Source organism: Eriocheir sinensis, chromosome 16, assembly GCF_024679095.1.
Source record: "Eriocheir sinensis breed Jianghai 21 chromosome 16, ASM2467909v1, whole genome shotgun sequence".
Classification (NCBI taxonomy): Eukaryota; Metazoa; Arthropoda; class Malacostraca; order Decapoda; family Varunidae; genus Eriocheir; species Eriocheir sinensis.
Window position 1 is genome coordinate 3,093,388 of NC_066524.1, and position 24,684 is coordinate 3,118,071.

Genomic DNA, 24,684 nt, shown 5'->3' on the forward strand with positions numbered 1-24,684 from the left:
TGCAATGCCCGTTCTCTTGTCTCTCCTTATGCACCACCATGCTCACACATAACTGATCCAAGGTACTTAAACTCATTAACCTCCTCCATTTCTTCACCATTCAAAATTATTTTGCATTCTTTTTCACATTCAATTCCTACTCTATATGGGCATACAAAAACCACAACCTCACTTCTACTCCGCTCACAAACCATCACTTTACTTTTGTTGACATTTACTTTCAGCTTTCTCCTTTTACATACACTATCAAAAACACTGACCAAATTTTGTAAGTCACTTTCATTTTCTGCAATGAGCACTGTCATCAGCAAACAGGATTGAATTCAGCACCCACTTCCTTCCCTCAGCGTACATTTTTACTCCAGCTTCCCCAATGTTTCCCTTCATTTTTCTCATAACACCATCCATATAAATATTGAACAACCACGGTGATATGACACACCCCTGCCTCAAGCCCACTTTTATCTTAAAATGTTCACTTGTTTCTCTACTAATTTTGACACATGCAGACGAATCCTCATAGAAAGACTTCATTGCATTAAACAGTTTTCCTCCCACACCACATATCTTTAAGACGTCCCACAATGCCAACCAATCGACTCTGCCATAAGCTTTCTCTAGATCCAGGAAGGCAGCGTATAGTTTTTTTTACTTTTGCTGATATTTTTTCGACTACCATCCTGAGGGAAAATATATGATCCACACATCCCCTTCCCTTCATGAAGCCTCCGTCATTCCAGGTCATAAATACACAAGTTATCTTAACGATGCTATTGCTCCAACGTGCCACACTCATATATGTTTAGTAAGGTTTGTTTTTGTGACATGCCAAGTATTTTTGTTAACTCACCAGAGAGCTCTTAAAAGCACAAGGCCACTGTAATGACCTTAGTTAGCTCTGGCACAAGCACAGCTGCTATTTCCTTCGGCATTTCACTTACTTCTCTAGTTTATCTCCCTTTTATATATATAGAAATGTCACGTAACCCCTGCTCCACATTCCCCTTGACAATTCCTTCAATGTTCAGAGAGTGAGAGAAAGCCATGGTGGTAATGGTATGCTTGTTTATGTCCTGTCGTCTGCTAGCCTCTGCACACACCAATCATGTTGTTTACCTTACTGTGCAAAGTAGCAGTTCTCTCTTGCCACTGCAATCCCTTGTAGTGAGGTCAAGGCTTTCAGGCAACATATATTAGTTGCTAGATGACTGGAAAGCCGTAAACTTTGACATAACGATGAATGTAATTAGGAGCTGTTTTGGTGCGTCTGTTTACGGCCGCTGCTGCTGCTGCTGCTGTGTGTGTGTGTGTGTGTGTGTGTGTGTGTGTGTGTGTGTGTGTAGAAGAAGAAGAATGTTCAATGGAAAAATCAATTAAAAACTTGTTCTCAAAATAATGGACACTTTATATGGTGAAGCATACATGCCCAAGGGTACATACATATCATTTCATTAGGGGAACAGTTCCTTATCAAAAATGTTTTGGATGTCATAATTTCAGATGCTGCAGAAAGATGACATTTGTGCCTCTTGAACTTGCTCAGATTTGCAGAACCGTTGCTGTGTGAGTAGTGGAGGTTGTCTCCTCCCTGATGTTCATCCTTCTCTTGTCTTCCTCCACACATCATCCCCAGGCCTTCTTTTATATTATCCCAGCTGGTATCCTCGCTTCTACCTCCACCTCTGCACCTCTTTTGAGTACAAAATTCTACAGTTGGATCATTTTGTTTTGTTCCTCACAACCCCATTTTGAGCTGAGGTAGAACTGGCATGCAAGGAGTGGAGGTGATCCCTGAGCAATGGCCAAAACAGGAGGCTGCCTAAACAAACTGCTGATACCCAAGTGGTGATAAGATGACTGCTCAACATAGGATAGAGATGAGAGGCCACCATGAAGATTATCAGACGGAGAGGCTCCAGCCAAACAGCGTGATAATTGGAATCGTGCAGAGCCCCCAGAGATATACATGCAGATAAAATAATGCCGAAGTTTACAAATGACAGCCAGAGACCAAATGTCTGAAAGAGAAAATATACATGTATATAATTATGTATGTATGTATCATTCCTCTCTAGGATATTGCCTTTCCCAATTATTTTCATTAGTTTGCTCTGCTCTTCTAGTTCCCAATTCTAATGTTATATTCCGTAAACTTCTTAATTTCAATACATCATCTTCTAAATGATCCCTTTGAGTCTTTTTTAAATTTCCCAGTCCATCACATTTGTCCATCTGCTCTCCTCTCTCCTACATATGTATTCTGTCCATTGCTTTTTCTTGATTTTATTTTCTTATCTACTTATTTCTTCATTCCTCCCCATTCGCATTTTTTTCGCATCCAATACAGTGATCCTCACCATCAATTTCTCCATCTCTTTTCCAGCACTTCTTCATATCCTTCCCAGAGACTTGGTCAATGTCCAAACCTGACCGGTATGCCATGACAGGAAGAAAGCACTGACTGTAAACCCTTCGTTTTAGCACAAAGGTGGAGACTCTCTCAGTATATTACTCAGCTTCCCAAATGCACTCCTGATCATCTCATATGTCTTTATATTTCTTATCCTGGTGAGGGATATGTTTCTATCTATATTTCAAAGTACGCATATACATTTATGGTTTCTAGCTTCCTCTTGGACGACCATTTATTTGACTATAGCATTATTGTTGAACATTGTTTTCTTCTCTTTATATTCATCTTAAACCATATTTAATAGATTTGTCATGTGTAGTTCATTCATCATATGCAGCAATTTGCCACAAAATTTGCTGATAAGAACATTTTCATCTGCAAATAAAAATATACTGAAGTATTCGTCTCCTATTTCAAATCCTTTACTCCTCCAGTAAAGATTTTTTTTTTAATTCTTCTAGCTACACCATAAACAGTTTGGAGGATATGGTACCACCGTCTAGCTTTTTTTTTATTGGAACTTTCCTGCTTTGTAAGCAAACAGCTGCTCTACTCACGACATACTATTTAAATTGGGAACTCATTAGTTATACAACTATTACTGATATTATGACTTACCTCAACTCTTACTCCCATATCCTTCACAAGAAAAACAACGACAGCTGTTTGAAATGCCAGGTACAAGTTAAGCCAAAACGGCAAGGACTGCTCCAGTTGTTCCCTTCTCACAATCTTAAAAGAAAGTAACAGGCATGAGTAATCAGCATTGGGCTCACCTAGCAATAGTTAATACTTTCTTTTTATAAGAGAGAAGAGCATATGATCACATATGAAAATGGAGGTAAGTCCACCCAAATAGGTCATCTTATACATAGAGGATCAAAGTTGGTAGAGATGAAAGACTGCAAGGTTACACCAGGTGACCACGTAGCACCACAACACCGGTTGCTAGTGATGGATGTGTGGTTAAAAAGACCTAGAAAAAGAAAGACGGGGTATGAAAAGAGGATCAGATGCACGACACTAATGCAGGAAGGGAAGAGACCAAGGTGCTTGATAGAGTGAATATAGACATAGTGAGAATACAAGCTGGGTGGAAGGAGACTGCAGTCAGAGAGAGGAATGGTCGGATAAGTATTCTGAGAAACATCTGGAAAGCCACGCACGAGTAGAACAGAATGGTGGTGAAGAGTAAACGCTAAGAATGCACTGAAAAGGAAAAAGGAGACAAAGAAAAGAAGTGAGCAAAGGAGGATAAGATAGAGTACAGGAGTGCAAAGAAGTTGGCAAGGAAAGCTGAAAACACCTGAAGGAGAGAAGAAAAAATACAGGAATCATATGAAGCAGACGAAGGATACAAATGGTGTGGCACTAACTTACGAGAGGAAGACAAAAGAGAGACGGAAGGAGTACCTCAAAAGCCTTTTGAATGAGGAAAACCGACGGAAGCATCAGGACGATGGAATACTATACCCAGGTCTCACGAGCAGTGTAGAGTGAGTAGAAGTGGAGTGGGCACTTAAAAATGAAATATAATAAGGAGACTGGACCAAAATTAATGAAATCCCAGTGGAGGCGTGGAGGGCCCCGGGTCATGTGGGAGTGGATTTGTTGTGGAACCTTATGTGTAAGATAGAGGAGCAGGGACAGATGACAGATGAATGGAGGGAGAGTGTCCTGGTACCCATCTTTAAGGAGAAAGAAAGGAGATGTACAAGATTGCAGGAGTTATCGTGGAATTAAACTATTATTTCACATAATGAAAGCCTGGGAAAGGATACTGGAAGAGAGATTGAGGATGAAGGTGGAGGTGTCCAGAGGTCAGTTTAGCTTCATGCCTGGTCAAGGAACAATGAACCCAATATTCATATTGAGCCAATGATAGAAAGGTACAGAGAAAAACAGTAAGAACTACATATGGTATTTGTAGATCTAGAGAAGGACTATGACAGAATACCGCGAGGCAGGAATTGTGGAGGTGTTTGAGAGAGAGGAGGGTACCTGAAAAGTAAGTAAGATTGGTCAAAGAAATGTACAGAAGTGTCAAGACGCGAGTGAGAGATGGAATAGGTATGGAGGACATTTTTGGAGTGAATGTTAGGCTACATCAGGGCACTGCGCTGAGCCCCTTCCTTTTCAACATTGTATGTAACGTGTAGACAGAGGCTTTAAGACAGGGGGCACTGTGGGACATGATTTTTCTTTACGGTCTGGCCTATAGCGCCTGGTTGTCGGCCCCAGCCCGTCATGGCTCTGGCAAGTGTTTATAGTGGCACCATCTATTCTTGGTCCATGCTGCCCCGTGGATCTCATTCTTGATTCACTTTGGCAATTCTTCTAGAGTCCGGGTTGATGAGTGGTCTTCAGGACAGCATGTGGGTAGTCTTAGGGCACTCGGCGGTTACTGAAAAATCCCAGGTGATAGCAGTGGATTCGAACCCGCTTCGTCTAGGACTCGGCGAACGCGGGGACAGCACGCTAACCACTCAGCCACCGCCGCCCTTAATGTATGCCACTGATAATGTTTTGATGAGTGAATCAAAAGAAGGGATAGAGCGCAGACATGACGAGTGGAGATTAGCACTAAAGGGTAGAGGAATGAAAATAAGTAGAACAAAGATTCAGAACAAAGATACAATAAATGATGTGTGCAGAACAAGAGCAGGATAGACATGAAAGTATCAAGTTGGATGGTGAAGAGCTGAGGAAGGTGAATGCATTTCAATACCTGGGATCAGCCATATCAGCAGACGGTAGTGAAGATAGGGAATAACTGGAAGAATCTAAGCGGGATGGAGAAGTTGGAGAGACGCATCACGAATAATGTGCTACAGGAAAATGCCAGTGAAATTAAAGGGGAAGGTGTACAAAACGGTGGTAAGACCAGTGATAACGTACGGGGCTGAAGCAGTACCTGTGGAGAAAGTAAACGAGAGGTGGGTGGAGGCAGCAAAAATGAGGATGTTGCGCTGGATGTGCGGCTTGACAAGAGAGGACAGAATCAGCAATGCAAGGATCAGAGGAACAGTGATGGTGGTGGTGGTTTAAAAGAAGACGCACGAGGCAAGACATAGATGGTACGGGCACGTCATGGGGCGACATGGAGAAAGTGACGAGAAGAAAGTACTGGCTAAGGAAGTACGGGTGAGCAGGACCTGGATACCAACATGAAAGGCGATAGAGTCAGGTGGAGGCGGCTCATCAAGAACAGCGACCTCGTATAAAGACGGGTTTAATAGAGCTGACGAAGAGGAAAAAGGTATATCTATGTCTATTTATCAATCTACATATCTATCTATCTTTCTATACCATACCCAGGTCTCACGAGAATTGAAGAGAAAGCAGAAGTGGAGAGGGCACTTAAAAGAATGAAAAACAACATGGAGACTGGACCAAAGGAAATCCCAGTGGAGGCGTGGATGCCCTGCTGGCAGATGTGAAAGTATCATTAGGTAAAAGCCTAAAATAAACTATGCAATTGAAAACATAGGAACATAACCAGCAAGTTTTAGGGGTCCGATGCTGTGATTGAGGTAGTATAACTTTCAATTCAGCTTTATGTACTGTAAGTACCTAACCAATTTCATATCGACAGTTCAATGTACTATGGACCTGGAATGTCAATAATGCAGAGTATCAGATTCAGAAGTCTGATATTTTGATAAAAAAAAAGTTGCATTTTTGAGACACTGCTGGCTGATAGCTTGTGAAAAAGTGCACAGTATTCATGAATATCATCACAAAGTCTTACGTCAGGGATGTCTTCTTCCGCCCCAAGGCGAGGCTTGCCTGGAGACCAGCCAGGTCCGTAGAACAGAGTCCGCAATCTGTCACCGCCAGTTTTCATTGCTTTCATCTTTTGATACAGTTGCTGATAAGGCTTTAGCTGATGGAAATATAGAAATCTAAGAACAAGTTCATACATCTGTCAACATCATAAACATGTATCTTAAAAGAAAACAGTGAGATGGTAAAAACATTTTATAACCTGAATGCCGAGTGTATGAAAGGTGTCCATCTGAGACACAGTGCCGTAGACGATGGGCTCGTCCTCGCGCTCCTCGGTAAATGTACCAAACATCCGATCCCAGACGATGAAAAGCATGCCATAGTTTTTGTCCAAAGCGTATTTGTTCACACCTACAAAGTGGGAGTATAGTCAATATTCACACAATATTTTTTTAACCCCTCACTTGAAAAAAAATGAAATATCTGAATATTCATAAACTCAAAAAAAGAAAAAGACGTTTATTTACATCTGTCTCATAATGATGGGTGCAGTAAGTTCATTTTAAACATATGATCAAGAAATCAATCAAAATCCCATATTAAAGGAGACTTTACCGTGGTGGACTCTGTGATTGCTCGGAGTCACCATGATGAACTCAATGAGTTGCCCCAGTCCTGGGATGATCTTGGATATATTGGGAGTCATCAAACTGTGACTCCACAATGCGCACGCAAAGTTCAGCTGCACATGCATCGCGAAGATGGAGGGAGGGACCCCCAGCATTCCCAAGGGGACAAAGTACATCCACCTTTTGAGGCAACAACATTTTGAGTGTCTGGAAAATGTCAAATATTAATATAAAATGTCATATTAAGCAGCTGCTGATTCTCTTACTTTGTAAGTCTTACAAGGGCTGAAATACGAGCGCCGCAGGAGAGGTTGTAATCCTCCCCGCTGTGATGCGTAGAGTGTGCCGCCCAGAGAAAAGCAACTTCTGCAGAATAAAGTAACTAACATCATTAACATTCGTACTACATTTATAGAAACTAGAAAGACATCATCAAATCCTTCGAAGGAGAGTTGTAAAACTAAATATATATTTAACGAAAACTACAACTACTACTTCTTGTTCTACTACTACTACTACTACTACTACTACTACTACTACTTCTACTACTACTACTACTACTACTACTACTACTTCTACTACTACTACTACTACTACTACTACTACGACTACTACGACTACTACTACTACTACTACTACTACTACTTCTACTGCACTAATATTATTTCTACTGCTCAGTAGAAAGCTGATTCAACACGAACATGTGTAAGATTATTCATCCAGCACAAGACCTTGCATCGATATGATCACAGTATATATTAGCTAGAAAAGTCGTGTTCAGCACAGTCAAAGATGACAAGACACTTTATCACCACGGAAAAGTTGAGTCATGTGCACTCGAGAAACTGTAATAACAGTGGAAAAAATCCCGTAATGAACGACACTAAGTGTCTGGGATCGAACTTGATCAAAAGCCTCGGGTCCGATCCCGGCACTTAGTGGCGTTCTTTACGAGATTTTGTTCAGTGTTAATACAGTTTCTCGAATATATATATATATATATATATATATATATATATATATATATATATATATATATATATATATATATATATATATATATATATATATATATATATGTTTTTATTTTTTTTTACACAATGGTGCCTTTTTCCCGGCTTGAAGTAATTCTAGACCACGTGTTGCCTGAGATTAGCCAGCATACCACCAAGTACGGGTTTGCAATAACCAAATAGACTAGAACACCAGAAATCAATGGATTTGACTCGAAATTTTACCCCAAGTGTGAACTTGAGAACCTCAAGTTTTAGGCTGTGGCCCTACAAAGTGCCCACGGGTTTACAACCTCCAGAGAAAAACTGCAATGAGAGTCCTGGGAGCATGCTAAGAAGCACTCAAAGAGGAAAATATATAAAGTCCGAACAAATCGGTTCCCGAATATGTTATCCGAACAATAAACGCAACGGTTTCCGAACAGAATCTTGGTTCTTGAACAGGCAAGCAGTCATCCACGTGGTCTGCAAGTTGAGGTGTACTGTGAGTTTATTCTGCAGCCTCCGCCCAACACCTACATGGCAACATTGAATTGGCTGGGAACGATAGTGGTTAACACCTCAGTCCCTCCCCTTGCCTAAACCTTGCTTCCCGTGCCCATCCAGTGCACAGAGTGGTCACCTTTACACCGGCTGGGGACGACACCAGGACACACCCCTGCCACTGTGTGGACTAGCTTTGAACAAAAAAGTGTGGCATCGAGGTGGACTGTTAGGAAAGGCCTTTGTCCTGCAGTCAACAAGTAATGTCAAATGATGAAGGTATCCTAAAATCAACAAATTTAATTTTACCATGGCTTAGCCTATGCCACCAATACGTGCAGAAGTCCACGCCTATCACAGCGATGACATAGGTGTAGAAGCTATTCCAGGGTAAGTGGGCGATACGAATGTTATTGTAGCACCAGATGTAAACCAGGAGCTCCAGGCCACGAAGGAAGAAGCTGTAATGGTAAAATTTTCCATTAGCTCTGAACAGCATCTCATTTTCCTATGTCATTCTTTCCTTTGCAAAGCTAAACTAGAGCTGATGACTTACAGGTTCCATGCTATTGTAAAGGCCCCAACGAGCATGTTGTTCATAGCAACACTGAGTCTCCATTGTTTCCCGTTTCCACGTAGATGGACGTGTAATCCCTCCAGAGGCACAGTGACGAGGATCAGAAACAAAACCTGTGATAAAACTACCATGAGACATCTGGTGAGAAATCAAGCAATTATTCATCTTTATCAGACTCCTATTGACTAGAGATACATTCATGGGGGTCAATATCCATGGGTGTGGAGTTGGAGTTGCAGAAGTCGCCTACTTTTGGCCAGAGTCGGAGTTGGTAAAAATATTTCCGATTCCGACTCCTTTAAGATACGTGTGATGTGTAGCTTGGTGTGGTGTGGTGTGGTGTGTGGTGAGGCGGGAATTGATTTGCCTACGACTGTACTGCAGAAGAGGGGAAAGGGGAGGGGACGGAAGTGGCCAGGATAAGAATTACGCCTCCCGGTGAGGTACATACGGGAAGCGAGGAGGGTGCTGCAAGCCCACCAAAGACCCTTCCCGTGTCCTCACTTTCCGTTTCCCTACTGTCTCATTAACACCGGAGAGCAGTTTAGCATGCCCTCTAAAGACATATCATCTTACTCTCCACACAACACTAAACACACGCAACACATACACCTTTTCCTGAAAATTTATCAAAATTCAAAATGGCATAATATAACAGCCTCAGAGTCACCGTTGGGGGGGGGGGGGGCACAAATGCCCCCAGAGCGGACTCCCCTTTTGGCTCTCAACCTAAGAAGTATCGCGATAACTCCTTAAACTCTTTCTTTATTAATTTCTGCAACATTCGCGGTCTACGTTCCAATTTTCACTCTTACAGGTTTCTGAGGCTTCTGACAGTAATTTCTACTCTGTTCCCTCTATCTCTATTCTAAATTTCACTACAAAGCTGGTTGTTGCCTATAGGTTCGCAACGTCATCACTTGCTCTCATGCCAACGACCTTGCCTCTTCTTAATTTTCCCCCATCTGGCTGATACTTAATTTTCACTCTATTACTAAATACGTCTGTGCTGTTCATCTCTCACCTAACTCTACCAACTATGGAAACTTCTTTGACTACATGAACTTCAAATTGGAACACATCTTGACTCACTTTCCTTTCACTGAAATCTACATCATTCCAATGTCCACAACCAGCTTTGGCATTCATCCTCTTTCACTGACAGTCCTTGTGAACAAACCTTTAATTTTGCTCTCCTCATTTATCTAGAGCAGTTGGTTCAGCACCCTACACGTATTCCAGACCGCCTTAAAGACATGCCCAACATGCTTGACCTTTTCCTAACCTCTAACCCTTCTGCTTACTTTGTTCAACTGTTCTCTCCGTTGGGCTCATCCGATCACAACATTATTTCAGTATTCTGTTCTATCGCTCCTGTACATCCTCAGGACCCGCCAAAAAGGTCATGCTTTTGGCATTTCGGTTTAGCTCGGTGAGACAACCTGAGGATGTACTTTTCCGATTTCCCGTGGAATGAATACTGCTTCCAGGAGAGACACCCTCAAGTCTGTGCCCAGCGCACCACAGAGGAGGTAAACATTCCACGTTCTTTATCTACTCCTCATCCTGTAAAGCCTTGGTTTGATCACGATTGTTCTCGTGCTTCCAAATATAGAGAGGTGACTTAACAAAGGTATCAGAGCCTTCGAACTCCTGTTAATCATGATCTTTACATTTCTGGCTAGAATCGTGCCAAATATATTCTCCTACTAACCAAAACTCTTTCATCCATCTCTTTTGTCTCTGACACTTATTTTCCCCCTTTCTGATGCTATGCATATACAGTGGCCTTGTCCTCCCTTGTATGGAGTATGCATCTCGTGCTTGGGGGAGCTACACTCACACAGCTCTCTTGGACAGAGTAGAGTTAAGGGCTCTTCGTCTCATCAACTCCCCTCCTCATACTGACAGTCTTAAATTCCGCCGCCATGTCGATATTTTGATGTTGACTGATCTTCTGAACTTTCTAACTGCATGCCTCCCCACCTCTCGCGGTCCAGCTGCACTCAACTTTCAACTCTAGCTCATCCCTATATTGTCCGAACCCCTTATGCATGATTTAACCAGTATCTTCACTCTTTCATCCCTTACACTGGTAAACTCTTGAACACCCTTCCTCTGTATTTCGTCCTGCCTACAACTTGACCTCTTTAAAGAAGAGTGTATCAAAACACCTCTTCACCCGAAATTGACCTCTCTTTTGGCCACTCTTCACTTTTATCTATTGTAGGACCAACGATTTGCTTTTTTTCATCTACACCTTTTTGTTGCCTTTGAGCTGCATCCTTAGCTGTAAAAACAGAACAGAAAGTGCCGCAACCTTGCTTTCTCTGATTCTTCCAGCGACTTCTGGCACCTGGCCAAAAATATATCTCCTCCAATTTCAATTCATCTTTACCTCCTCTCCTTAACCCTGACGGCAGCACCGCCGTTACATCTGTTTCTGAGGCTTAACTATTCGCCCAAACTTTCTGTAAAACCTCCACTCTGGACGATTCTTGGCATATTTCCCCTCTGACTTCACTATGCCTGTTATTAAGATGTTTTATATGCCCTCTCTGGCTTCAGTCCTCATAAGGCTCATGGGTCTGATGGAGTGCCTCGTATTGTCCTTAAAAAAAAAAATGTGCTTCCGTGTTGACACCCTGCCTGGTCATACTCTTCGTCACTGCCTTTTAACATCTACCTTTCCTTCTTGCTGGAAGTACGCCTACATACAGCCTGTGCCTAAGAAGGGTGACCGCTCCAGTCCCTCAAATTACCGTCCTATAGCTTTACTTTCCTCTCTTTCTAAAACTTTTGAATCAATCCTTAACCGGAAGATTCATAAGCACCTATCCATTTCTGATATTCTATCTGACTGCCAGTATGGGTTCCGCAAGGGGCGTTCTACTGGTGATCTTCTTGCCTTCCTAACTGACTCCTGGTCATCCGTTTCGGTAAACTTTCTCCGTTGCGCTAGACACATTCAAAGCTTTCGACAAAGTCTGGCACAACTCTTTGCTATCTAAACTACCCTCTTGTGGATTCTATCCCTCTCTCTGTACCTTTATCTCTAGTTTCCTTTCCGGCCGTTCTGTCTCTGTTGTGGTAGACGGTCACTGTTCTTCCTCTAAATTGATCAACAGTGGTGTCTCACAGGGTTCCGTAGTATCCCCCACTTTCTTCCTGTTATTCATCAATGATCTTTTCACAACAAACTGTCCTATCCACCCGTTTGCTGATGACTCCACTCTGCATTATTCAACTTGTTTCAACAGAAGATCCTCCCAACAGGAATTACAAGACTCCAGACAGAAGGCTGCACAACGCAAAACCTCAGACCTTGCTATCATTATTGGTTGGGGAAGGAGGAACCTGGTGTCATTATGTAATGCCCCGACGAGCTTATTTTCCTTCCTTTCTATTTCCCAACACGACCTCTGCGTGTATCGAAACAACACACGAGAAATTAATCAAGACAAGGAGAGGGTATTCCCCGGCTGCCTGGGATTGAACCCGCGACCAGCGTGACGGGAGAGCCACTCCTTACCGAGTCGGCCAAAGAGGTACCCCACTGGCTAAGTGGGTTATGGGAGGCTCGTTCATCAGGCCGTCGCCGCACTACACGGCTTTCACCCCTATGTAGATTAATTTATGTGTGTTGACAATGTCCCTTTGAGACATAACTCCACAATGTCCCTTTGAGACATACCTCCAACTCTTCCCATTTTCTATCAACCTCGGAGCATGGGCCATCCTACCTGTTACCCCTTCGGGGAAACTCAACAGAACTGCAGGAGAGGATGCCCACCGCTATGCCACCACTGTAATGCCCCGACGAGCTTATTTTCCTTCCTTTCTATTTCCCAACACGACCTCTGCGTGTATCGAAACAACACACGAGAAATTAATCAAGACAAGGAGAGGGTATTCCCCGGCTGCCTGGGATTGAACCCGCGACCAGCGTGACGGGAGAGCCACTCCTTACCGAGTCGGCCAAAGAGGTACCCCACTGGCTAAGTGGGTTATGGGAGGCTCGTTCATCAGGCCGTCGCCGCACTACAATTCATCGCCTCAAAAAACTCTATTTTTCCACCTACAAACTCGACACAATCTTCCAAATACCTATCCCCTATTCTTCGGTAACACTCAGTTGTAAGCTTCTATAACAAACATCCTCGGTCTATCCTAAATTCAAAATCTCAACTGGAAACTTCACATCTCCTCTTCCTCGAGGTTGGGCATTCTGTATTTTCTCCACCAGTTATTTTCCCCCGCACAGATCTTTCCCATAAAGAAAGGCCTTGTCCGCCCTCGTATGGAGTATGCATCTCACGTGTGGGGGGGCTCCATACATATATCTCTCTTGGACAGAGTAGAGTCTTAGGCTTTTCGTCTCATCAGCTTCCCTCCTCTTACTGACAGTCTTCTATCTCTGAAATTCCGCAGCCATGTTGTCTCTCTATCTATCTTCTATCGATATTTTCACGCTGACTGCTCTTCTGAACTTGCTACCTGTATGCCTCTCCCCTTCCCGCGGCCCCGCTGCATTCTACTCCAGCTCATCCCTCTACTATCCAAAACCCTTTATGCAACAGTTAGCCAGCATCTTCATTCTTTCAACCCTCACACTGGTAAACTCTGGAACAGCCTTCCTTCGTCTGTATTTCTTTCTGCCTCTAACTTGACCTCTTTTAAAAGGAGTGTATCAAGACACCTCTCCACCCGAAACTGGCCCCTCTTTTGACCACCCTTCACTTTTATCTTTCATAGGAGGAGAGATTTCTTTTGTTGCCCTTGAGTTGCTTCTCTAAGTGTAAAACAAACAAAAAAAACAAAAAAAAAAAAGAGAGGGAGACAAGTAGTTCAATGAGCTCCCAGCGGCAGCTGTTTCCGCGGGGGACTCACTCCGACAGGCTTGTGTTGTGGTGGGGCTAGGAGCCCGCCTGCTAGCACCACCTGTTGCCCTCCTCTTACTGGACATTGTTATAGATGAGTGACCAGTGGATCAGACAATTGTCCAACATGTTATGAAGAAACCGTATACATCCAGAGAGAGAGAGAGAGAGAGAGAGAGAGAGAGAGAGAGAGTGGAAAACTTTCACGGTCGAGGTGAACGTCTTGGCCATGAACTCACAGTGTGTGGAGGAAGACCTCTGCCCAACTGTTGTGTCGCGCGCCAGCCTTAACTGTCAGCGAACACAACAATACTAACATTAAGGGGACCACAAATACTAATACCAACTAAAGTGTTCCTGTATGTATTGTATATACCTAAGAGTAAGCAATAAAATAGGTGCCCTCAACCAACTGGTCATTTCTAGCTCCTGAAACACTATGCCCTACTAATGTTTCATACGTACGTGCCCTTGATTAAAAATTAAAAGAAGATAAAATAATCCGTATTTGTTGTTATTTTGATTTGATCAGCAATACAGGTATTTCTTCTTCTTCTTCTTCTTCTTCATATTATTATTATTATTATTATTATTATTATTATTATTATTATTATTATTATTATTATTATTATTATTATTATTATTATTATTATTATTATTATTATTATTATTATTATTATTATTATTATTATTATTATTATTATTATTATTATTATTATTATTATTATTATTATTATTATTATTATTATTATTATTATTATTATTATTATTATTATTATTATTATTATTATTATTATTATTATTATTATTATTATTATTATTATTATTATTATTATTATTATTATTATTATTATTATTATTATTATTATTATTATTATTATTATTATTATTATTATTATTATTATTATTATTATTATTATTATTATTATTATTATTATTATTATTATTATTATTATTATTATTATTATTATTATTATTATTATTATTATTATTATTATTATTATTATTATTATTATTATTATTATTATTATTATTATTATTATTATTATTATTATTATTATTATTATTATTATTATTATTATTATTATTATTATTATTATTATTATTATTATTATTATTATTATTATTATTATTATTATTATTATTATTATTATTATTATTATTATTATTATTATTATTATTATTATTATTATTATTATTATTATTATTATTATTATTATTATTATTATTATTATTATTATTATTATTATTATTATTATTATTATTATTATTATTATTATTATTATTATTATTATTATTATTATTATTATTATTATTATTATTATTATTATTATTATTATTATTATTATTATTATTATTATTATTATTATTATTATTATTATTATTATTATTATTATTATTATTATTATTATTATTATTATTATTATTATTATTATTATTATTATTATTATTATTATTAGTAGTAGTAGTAGTAGTAGTAGTAGTAGTAGTAGTAGTAGTAGTAGTAGTAGTAGTAGTAGTAGTAGTAGTAGTAGTAGTATAATTATTATTAATATCATCATTATAATTACTATTATAATTATTATTATTATTATTATTATTATTATTATTATTATTATTATTATTATTATCATTAATAATAATAATAATAATAATAATAATAATGTTACTATTATTATTATTATTTTTATTATTATTATTATCAATATATTATCTACTATTATTTTATTATGATTATTATAATTGTTATTATTATTATTTTTATTATTATTATTATTATTATTATTATTATTATTATTATTATTATTATTATTATTATTATTATTATTACTATTACTATTACCAGTAGTAGTAGTAGTAGTAGTAGTAGTAGTAGTAATAGTAGTTCCTGGCAGCTGTGCTTTTTTTTTTGTGCTCTCCAGCATATCCTGAGGCTCTCCTATTGCTGCTGCTGCTTTGCTACTTCGCTGACCTCTACTGCTAAGTGTTATATTCCTGTGTACTTTACTTAAACACATTCTCCCTTGCACACTTGCTCTTCCCCTACACCTCCCCTACACCTCCTCACAACACTGTGGTGCACATACAACTCCTTCCTAACTGTACTGAGGTCCTTCTTAACTTTACTACACATAATTTACAAATTATTTTCCAGGAAGTGTACTAGGAGGTCCTTGTTTCAGGCTGATTTTCTTTCTCTGTTTAAACAGTCCGGAAATTCACGACGCGGCGTCTACCCCGCCGCGCGGTGGGCGAAACTCCCTAGAGACCCTTTGTTTTGTCACTAGTCTCAGGGAATAGACAGAGGCAAAATGCCCTCCTAAAAACGCTGTGTCGAATGCGGATGCCGGCAAGCACCCCAGTATTTTAAAACAAGCAAAGGGCGATCGATTCATGTCGGTTTTGCATGAAGGCAAAGAAGGATGAAAGGAACATCAGACAACTCGAGGATGCCATTCATGCGCTGACACGGGACATTGAAATTTTGCGGGAAGGTCTCCTGACGACAAAGTGTAGCAAGTGTTCCACTCGCGGGAGTTCCTCCTCGCTCCTGCCCTCGCCCTATCCCTTCCGTTCCTCCCCCCTTCCCTCCTCTTCTTCCCCCTCATCCGCCTCACCCTGCTCTCCCTCTCCTCTCTCCTCCACCCTCGCCTCCCCTCCCCACCCACCCACAGCCGCTACCACCCCCGCCTCCCCCCCAGTCCCCTCTTTCCCCCCCCCCTCTTCCTCCTCCTCCCCCACATCCGGCACCACCTCAGCCACCTCCTTCTCTACACCTTCCCCTTCAACGTCCTCGTCCTCCTCCTCCTCCTCTTCCTCCTCCTCCTCCTCCTCTTCCTCCTCCTCCTCCTCCTCCCCCAACTCCCCCACCACCTCCTCCGCCACCACCTCCGCCACCTCCTTCTCTCCATCTTCCCCTTCAACGTCACCCCCCCACCTCCTCCTCCTCCACCTCCTTTTTCGCATGTTTTCAGACAGATTGCAACAAGACCTCAACCTATATTCATATAATTCTCCCCCACAACCTAGATTGCAAGTAACGAAAGTCAACAATAGAGTAAAGCAACAGTTAATGTCCGCATGACAGGTGGAGTGAGGTGTGGGTGCAGTAAGGTGACAGGTTATTGGTGCGTGCCTAGTACCGCCGGTAAAACGAGAATCAAGCCTCCACCTGTGCCCCTGAAACTACACCTCACCCATCGTGGGTATTGGGGGGATTTCTGGGGCTGCCCTGTGTAGGCCACTCGTCCTCTCCCAGTCTCTCTGTATTTCTATGTTCTTATATTCTAAAGTAATGAAGTTATTTTCCCCCACAGCTTAGGTTACCAGTAGTGTAAGTTAAGGGTAGTAATTTCCTCTTATTTCTCTGTTTACTGTAAAATTTCCATGGCCCTTTCTTCCTTAAAGGTACAATTGTGTTCTCTTCTAACTATTTCCTGCCGGCACGTTGCCGGAGGGAGTGGTGGGTGGGGAGGAGCCTTCATCTTTTCTGTCCTATCCTACCACACGTAGATTACTAGTAGTAGCGGTAGTAAACATACACCTTCGCCATAGACCGATAGGTCTTCTGGTGTCTGTTCTTCCTATGTATTCCTATGTAATCCTTCTCCTTCTTCTTCCCCTCCTCCTCCTCCTCCTCCTCCTCCTCCTCCCCTGTTGCCGCCGCTCCATCTCCACCTGTAGCGGCTTCCCTTCCGTCTACTGACGCAGTTTCTAAGAGGAGAGTCCTGGTGGTTGGGGACTCTCAAGTCAGGTTCATTGACAGGTACTTTTGTTCAAGGGATAAGGAAAATAGGCTTCGAGTGTGCTTTCCCGGGGCGGGCATCCAGCACGTCTCTGACAAAATGGAGGAAATTTTAGCAAGGGAGGGGACACAGCCTATCGTCTTCTGCAGTTTCGGGGGTAATGACATTGGTAGAGTGGGTAGCGAAGAGATATTTCGGCGCTTCAGGGAATCGTTCGCCAAAGTGAGAGACTTCGGGGGTGGGGGGGTGGGTTGGGTGCCGGCCGTTTGTGGTGTGTTGCCGAGGGGGGGGGGGGGGGTGAGGGATGGCTTTCCAGAGCCTTAGCAGTAAACAGCAGGCTGGCGGCCCACTGTAAGCGAAATGGTTGGCTTTTCCTGGATAATTGGGACCTCTCCTACGATAAAGGCTCCTTGTATGCCAAGGATGGGGTGCACCTGTCATTCGAGGGGGTGGAGGTTCTCGCAGACTCCCTCGAGCGATCACTTAGCACCCTACAGGATTTTTTAGAGTAGGCGAGGGAGGAGGGCCTGTCATCAGTGGCTATGTATCGCAGACTGGGACTAGGCGGCGCAGGAGTAATCGAAAGGATGTAAGAAAGGATGGGCTAACGGCTTATTACACCAACAGTAGGAGTCTCAGGAACAAGATAGATCTACTGAGGGGGAAAGCATGTGTCGAGAAATTCGACATTATAGCTATCACGGAAACATGGGTGGATACTGCAAACAAAAACTTCATGTCGGAGTATGAAATAGATGATTATCAAATGTTTCACAAAGATAGAAAGGGAAGAAGGGAAGGGGGGTGGCACTTTATGTTAGAGACACACTTAAATATTCCGCTAACAACTCTGTTCAAGCAAATGGCGACTCAGAATCAGTTTGGGTGGACGTCCACAAAGGAAAAGACAAACTAATTCTAGGGGTTCTTTACAGGCCACTCAGCCTTAGCAGGCAGGACACTGATATATTACTGCAAGAGGTAGGCAGGGCGAGCAGGAGCAAAAATGTCTACATAACCCGGTAGCAGCGACGGACCAAATTTGTGGATTTTACCGTGTAGCAGCGATGGGCCAAATTTGTGCCACGATATAAATCCCAAAAAAAAGATGGTACATAATCTGATCACAAATGCTTGATATATATTATGAAATGGTTTGTGTGAGGGGGGATTTTTTCTCATTTTTCTCGCTTAGAGGGACCATTAAGAAACATGATCCCCGCTGCTACCGGGATAATGGGGGATTTTAACTATAGGAATATAGATTGGGAAGGCGTGGTGGGTGATCTAGAATCTGAGGATTTTCTGAAAGTAATACATGATAATTTTCTCAACCAGGCAGTGACTGAGCCCACCAGGGATAACAACACTCTAGACTTGGTCTTAACTAACAACGAGAATATGATCAGCGAGCTAGATGTTGGGGGAAAATTAGATGGCAGTGATCACAAGGAAATTAGGTTTAAATTAGACTGGGCGGTGACCCAAGAACTCAACCCTGTGTTGGTGCCTGACTTTAGAAGAGCTGATTATGAGGGGCTTAGAAGACACCTTGAGGAGGTAAATTGGGGAACCTTAGGGCTGGACGAGGGCCAGATCTCAGGGCTGAAACCGGAAAGACAGGGGAATCATGTAGAAATGACCTATAATAATTTAGTTAGAGTAATTGCAGAGGGTCAGCGACAGCATATTCCTTACCAAGCACGTAGGAAGGAAAATAACGACCCCAAATGAATGACCTGCAGACTCAAGCATGAGATAGGCTTGAAGATAGGAATTTAAAGCAAAATAAAGAACGGAGAAACCCACCTCAGGGGTAGGTATGTTGAGCTAACCAGGTCGGTGAAGAAGAACACCCGCCTAGCAAAAAGAAATTATGAGATTAGGGTCGCCAACGAGGCCAAGAGCGATCCCAAAGGCTTCTTCAAATTGTATAGAACGAAAACAAGGGACAGAATTGGGCCGTTGAAAACAAACACAGGTGAGCTCGTTGAGAATGGAGAAGATATGAGTCAAATGATGAATAACTATTTCCTCTCAGTTTACACGCAGAAAAATCTAACAACCATTCCGGAGAGAGTTCAGGTATATGAGGGCGAAGGGAACGACAAGTTGAGGGATGTGATCATCACTAGGCAAGTAGTCCAGGATGAGATTGGTAGGTTGAAGAAAAACAAATCGCCGGGCCCAGACGAAGTATTCCCAAGGGTGCTGAAAGAGTGCAAGGAGGTCCTTAGTGGCCCGCTTACCGATATCTTTAAGATGTCGGTATTTTCTGGGTATGTGTCCAATCAATGGAAAGTAGCTAATGTAACGCCGATTTTCAAAAAGGGAGACAAGTCAGTCACCTCAAATTATCACCCAATTAGCTTAACATCAGTTGTAGGAAAGATGTGGGAGTCAATTATAGCCGGGAGCATTCGGGACCATCTAGAAAAGCATAATTTAATTCATGATTCACAGCATGGATTCACAAAGGGTAGGTCTTGCCTTACTAACCTGTTGTCCTTCTACACTAAAGTAATCGAGGCTGTTGACCGAGATGAAAACTATGACATACACTATCAAGATTTCAGTAAAGCGTTCGACAAAGTTCCCCATCACCGGCTATTACTAAAATTACAGGCTCACGGCATAGATGGGAAAGTTTTGAACTGGATCAGGGCGTGGCTTAGTGGTAGGAAGCAGAGTGCAAATCAATGGTAAAAAATCTGAATGGGGCAGTGTTACGAGTGGCGTCCCACAAGGGTCGGTGCTGGAACACATAACTGATAACTGTGACGAGCTAAGCTATCTGGGAACACTGACGAACATCGTCCCATGCTCCTCGGGTCAGAGACATGAAAATTAAATTACTATTTGCTAAACATCTACTGAAAGAAGACAGAAATAACTTGGCCAGAAACATATTCCTTAAAGAAACAGAAAACACTAACACAAAGTGGACTAAAACTTTAAAGAAATATATGAATGAACTAAATATAAATATGGCACAACTTGATAGTTTAACAAAGAATAATATAATAGAAAAAGTAAGGAGATGGGACTTAGAGAAATGGAAAAAACGAAATACAGACAAAGTCATCATTAAGAATATATGAATTATACAAAAAGGACCTAAAAGAAGAAACTTGGGCAGACAACACACTGGGTACAAAATTAATATTAAGAGGAAGAACTAACACCCTAACTCTAAACTGGAGGAACAGGTTTCAGAGGAAGAGTGAGGAGTGTCCGTGCTGTGGAGCAGAAGTAGAAACATTAGAACATTTTCTGCTGGACTGTGAAGAATATACAGAAATAAGACAAAACCAAAACTTTATACAGAACACAGAAAACCAAAACACAGACTACTTAATAGCCGATATACTAGTGTTTCAACCATTAACTCTGGAAGAAATTCAAGATAGAAAAAAAATATATTACAACAATATGGAACAGAAGAAAAAAGAAAACAGAACAAAACTAAAACACAACAACGACAATCAACAATCAGGAATCAAGAATAAGACATAAGTGGGAGCCGTTACAAAGGCAATCCCACGCCTACTACTGGACTGGACTGGGGTGTGTTACTTTATTTTCAACAGTTGAGATGTTTCTACTGATGTTATTGATGTCTGACATGCTATAACATAGAGCTTAACACATAACTGATAACTGTGACGAGCTAAGCTATCTGGGAACACTGACGGAACATCGTCCCTTGCTCCTCGGGCTGTGTTACTTTATTTTCAACAACTGAGATGTTTCTAGTGATGTTATTGATGTCTGACACATTATAACACAGAGCTGGAATACATAACTGATAACTGTGACGAGGTAAGTTGTCTGTGGGGACGTGAGCAGGATACAAGGGGTGCGTGATTCCGTCTGCCAAAAATTGCATTTTTGCAAGAAAGACACCCACCCACACACATACACCCACCCACCCACACCCACACACGCACACACACACACATTCACACCCACTCACCCACCCACCCACCCACACACACACACACACACACACACACACACACACACACACACACACACACACACACACACACACACACACACACACACACACACACACACACACACATGCACATTGCAAGAAATAAATAAATACACACATTGCAAGAAATACACACACACACACACACACACACACACACACACACACACACACACACACATATACACACACATTGCAAGAAATATATACACACACATTGCAAGAAATAAATACACACACATTGCAAGAAATAAATAAACACACACACACACACACACACACACACACACACACACACACACACACACACACACACACACACACACACACACACACACATTGCAAGAAATAAATACACACACACACACACACACACACACACACACACACACACACACACACACACACACACACACACACACACAAACTCTTTCGCTCAAACTTTCTGTAAGAACTCCACCCTGGACGATTCTGGGCATATTCCGGACTACTCATCCCCCCTCTGACTCCTTTATGCCTGTTATTAAGATATTTTCTATGCCCTCTCTGGCCTCAACTCTCAGAAGGCTTATGGACCTGATGGAATGCCTCCTAATGTTCTTAATAACTGGGCTTCCGTGCTGACACCCTGCCTGGTCAAACTCTTTCGTCTCTGCCTATCAACATCTACCCTTCCTTCCTGCTGGAAGTATACCTTTGTACAGGCTGTGCCTAAGAAGGGTGACCGTTCCAATCCCTCAAACTACCGCCCCTTACTTTCCTGTCTATCTAAATCTTTTGAATCAATCCTTAACCGGAAGATTCAAAAGCACCTTTCCACTTCTAACCTTCTATCTGATCGCCAGTATGGGTTCCGCAAGGGGCGTTCTACTGGCGATCTTCTTGCTCTCTTAACTGACTCTTGGTCATCCTCTCTTAGCCGTTTCGGTGAAACTTTCTCTGTTGCGCTAGACATATCGAAAGCCTTCGATAGAGTCTGGCACCAGTCTTTGCTCTCTAAACTGCCCTATTTCGGATTCTATCCCTCTCTCTGTTCCTTTATCTCCAGTTTCCTTTCCGGCCGTTCTATCTCTGCGGTGGTAGACGGTCACTGTTCTTCCCCTAAACCTATCAATAGTGGTGTTTCACAGGGCTCTGTCCTATCACCCACTCTTTTCCTGTTATTCATCAGTGATCTTCTTTCCATAACAAACTGTCCTGTCCACTCATACGCCGACGACTCCACTCTGCATTATTCAACTTCTTTCAACAGAAGGCCATCCCAACAGGAAGTACACGACTCCAGACTGGAGGCTGCAGAACGCTTAACCTCAGACCTTGCTATCATTTCCGATTGGGGCAGAATGAACCTTGTGTCCTTCAGTGCCTCAAAAACTCAATTTATCCACCTATCAACTCGACACAATCTTCCAAACACCTATTCCCTATTCTTCGACAACACTCAGCTGGCACCTTCTTCAACACTAAACATCCTCGGTCTATCCTTAACTCAAAATCTCAACTGGAAACTTCACATCTCCTCTCTCGCTAAATCAGCTTCCTCGAGGTTGGGCGTTCTGTATCGTCTCCGCCAGTTCTTCTCCCACGCGCAGTTACTATCCATATACAGGGGCCTTGTCCGCCCTCGTATGGAGTATGCATCTCACGTGTGGGGGGGCTCCACTCACACAGCTCTTCTGGACAGAGTGGAGGCTTCGTCTCATCAGCTCTCCTCCTCCTACTGATAGTCTTCTACCTCTTAAATTCCGTCGCGATGTTGCCTCTCTTTCTGTCTTCTATCGATATTTCCACGCTGACTGCTCTTCTGAACTTGCTAACTGCATGCCTCCCCCCCTCCCGCGGCCCCGCTGCACACGACTTTCTATTCATGCTTATCCCTATACTGCCCAAACCCCTTATGCAAGAGTTAACCAGCATCTTCGGTCTTTCATCCCTCACGCAGGTAAACTCTGCAACAATCTTCCTTCATCTGTATTTCCTCCTGCCTACGACTTGAACTCTTTCAAGAGGAGGGTATCAGGACACCTCTCCTCCCGAAATTGACGTTTCTTTCGGCCACCTCTTTTGATTCTTTTTTGGGAGCAGCGAGTAGCGGGCTTTTTTAAATTATTGTTTCCTTTTTTGTATGCCCTTCAGGTGTCTCCTTTGTTGTAAACACACACACACACACACACACACACACACACACACACACACACACACACACACACACATACATACAATTTGGGTGTCTATTTATTGCCATTAGGAAAAATGTTAGCTTTCAGTGGAGGCACATAAGAACTAACTTTCAATTACAGTAGACAGAGGGAGTGCAAATTTAGGTAAGGAGTTGGTAATAAGCTGTGGTTACATTCCCCCCTCACACTCAAGATATGGCACTGAAGAGCACTTTGATGAGGTGGACATTTTTTTTATAACTTATACCAGTTTGTGGTGATTTTAATGCTCATACTCTCACTGTCTGATGTTCCCTCTGGTGCTGGTGATGATGATCGGGTGCCTGCCGAGGTACCCCACATAAGTGTAACTGATTATGGTATAACTAAGACCAGGGCAAACCAAGATCTGACCCTAGACAGGAACTTTTATGGGGGAAGACTGTGGTATTGGCAAGCCTACAACTGCATACAATACAACTGTAGATTACTTCTTCGGTTCACCTGAAGTTATGCAGTATGTGGTGGTTTTTAGAGTATTGGATTATGATCCGCTATTGTCTGATGTACACTGTGGATTACACGTAAGGATGAAATTTATTGGACCACGTAATGTACCCGCTGTAAGCATGAGTGCCCAGGAGGCAGAACAAAGAAGAGCAAGTAAAAGGCCAGGAAAGTGGAATGCTGAGAGAAGGGATGTATATGTGAGGAATATCAGTGAGTGTAAGGTAAATGAGTTGATGGTTAAGTTGAATAATTTATCCATAGAGCCAGGAATTAAAGCAAATATTGATTGACCCTGCACTTGCAAATTTTCCACAACATAAGAAAAAAAACATATATCAAAAAGAACAATAATGCCACTGTAAAGGGTTATGACAAACAATGCTGGAAAGCAAGAAAGGAGTACCATAAAGCAAGGCATAGATGTCATTTGCACACGAATAGTGTAAACCTTAACAGCATGATTGAGGGAAGCAGAAAATACAAAACAAATCTTAAAAGAATAAAAAAAAAAAGATAAACATAATCAAAGAACTTAGGAAATGCAA

The 24,684-nt window shown here is 41.8% G+C and overlaps 1 protein-coding gene across 1 annotated transcript in view; it reads right to left on the bottom strand.

Annotated features, from left to right (window-relative positions):
- Positions 1 to 1,381: 1,381 nt before the first annotated feature.
- The window catches only part of LOC126999187 (alkylglycerol monooxygenase-like), a 30,082-nt gene continuing 6,779 nt past the window's right edge, over positions 1,382 to 24,684 (bottom strand). Inside the window, exons 2-9 of the mRNA XM_050861516.1 lie at positions 8,824 to 8,957; positions 8,577 to 8,728; positions 7,038 to 7,137; positions 6,758 to 6,951; positions 6,402 to 6,553; positions 6,165 to 6,299; positions 3,032 to 3,145; positions 1,382 to 2,018 (exon numbers count right to left, since the gene is read on the bottom strand). Coding sequence (XP_050717473.1) covers positions 1,719 to 2,018; positions 3,032 to 3,145; positions 6,165 to 6,299; positions 6,402 to 6,553; positions 6,758 to 6,951; positions 7,038 to 7,137; positions 8,577 to 8,728; positions 8,824 to 8,957 — 1,281 coding nt within the window. The 3' untranslated portion in view covers positions 1,382 to 1,718. The remainder of the gene's footprint in view (positions 2,019 to 3,031; positions 3,146 to 6,164; positions 6,300 to 6,401; positions 6,554 to 6,757; positions 6,952 to 7,037; positions 7,138 to 8,576; positions 8,729 to 8,823; positions 8,958 to 24,684) is intronic.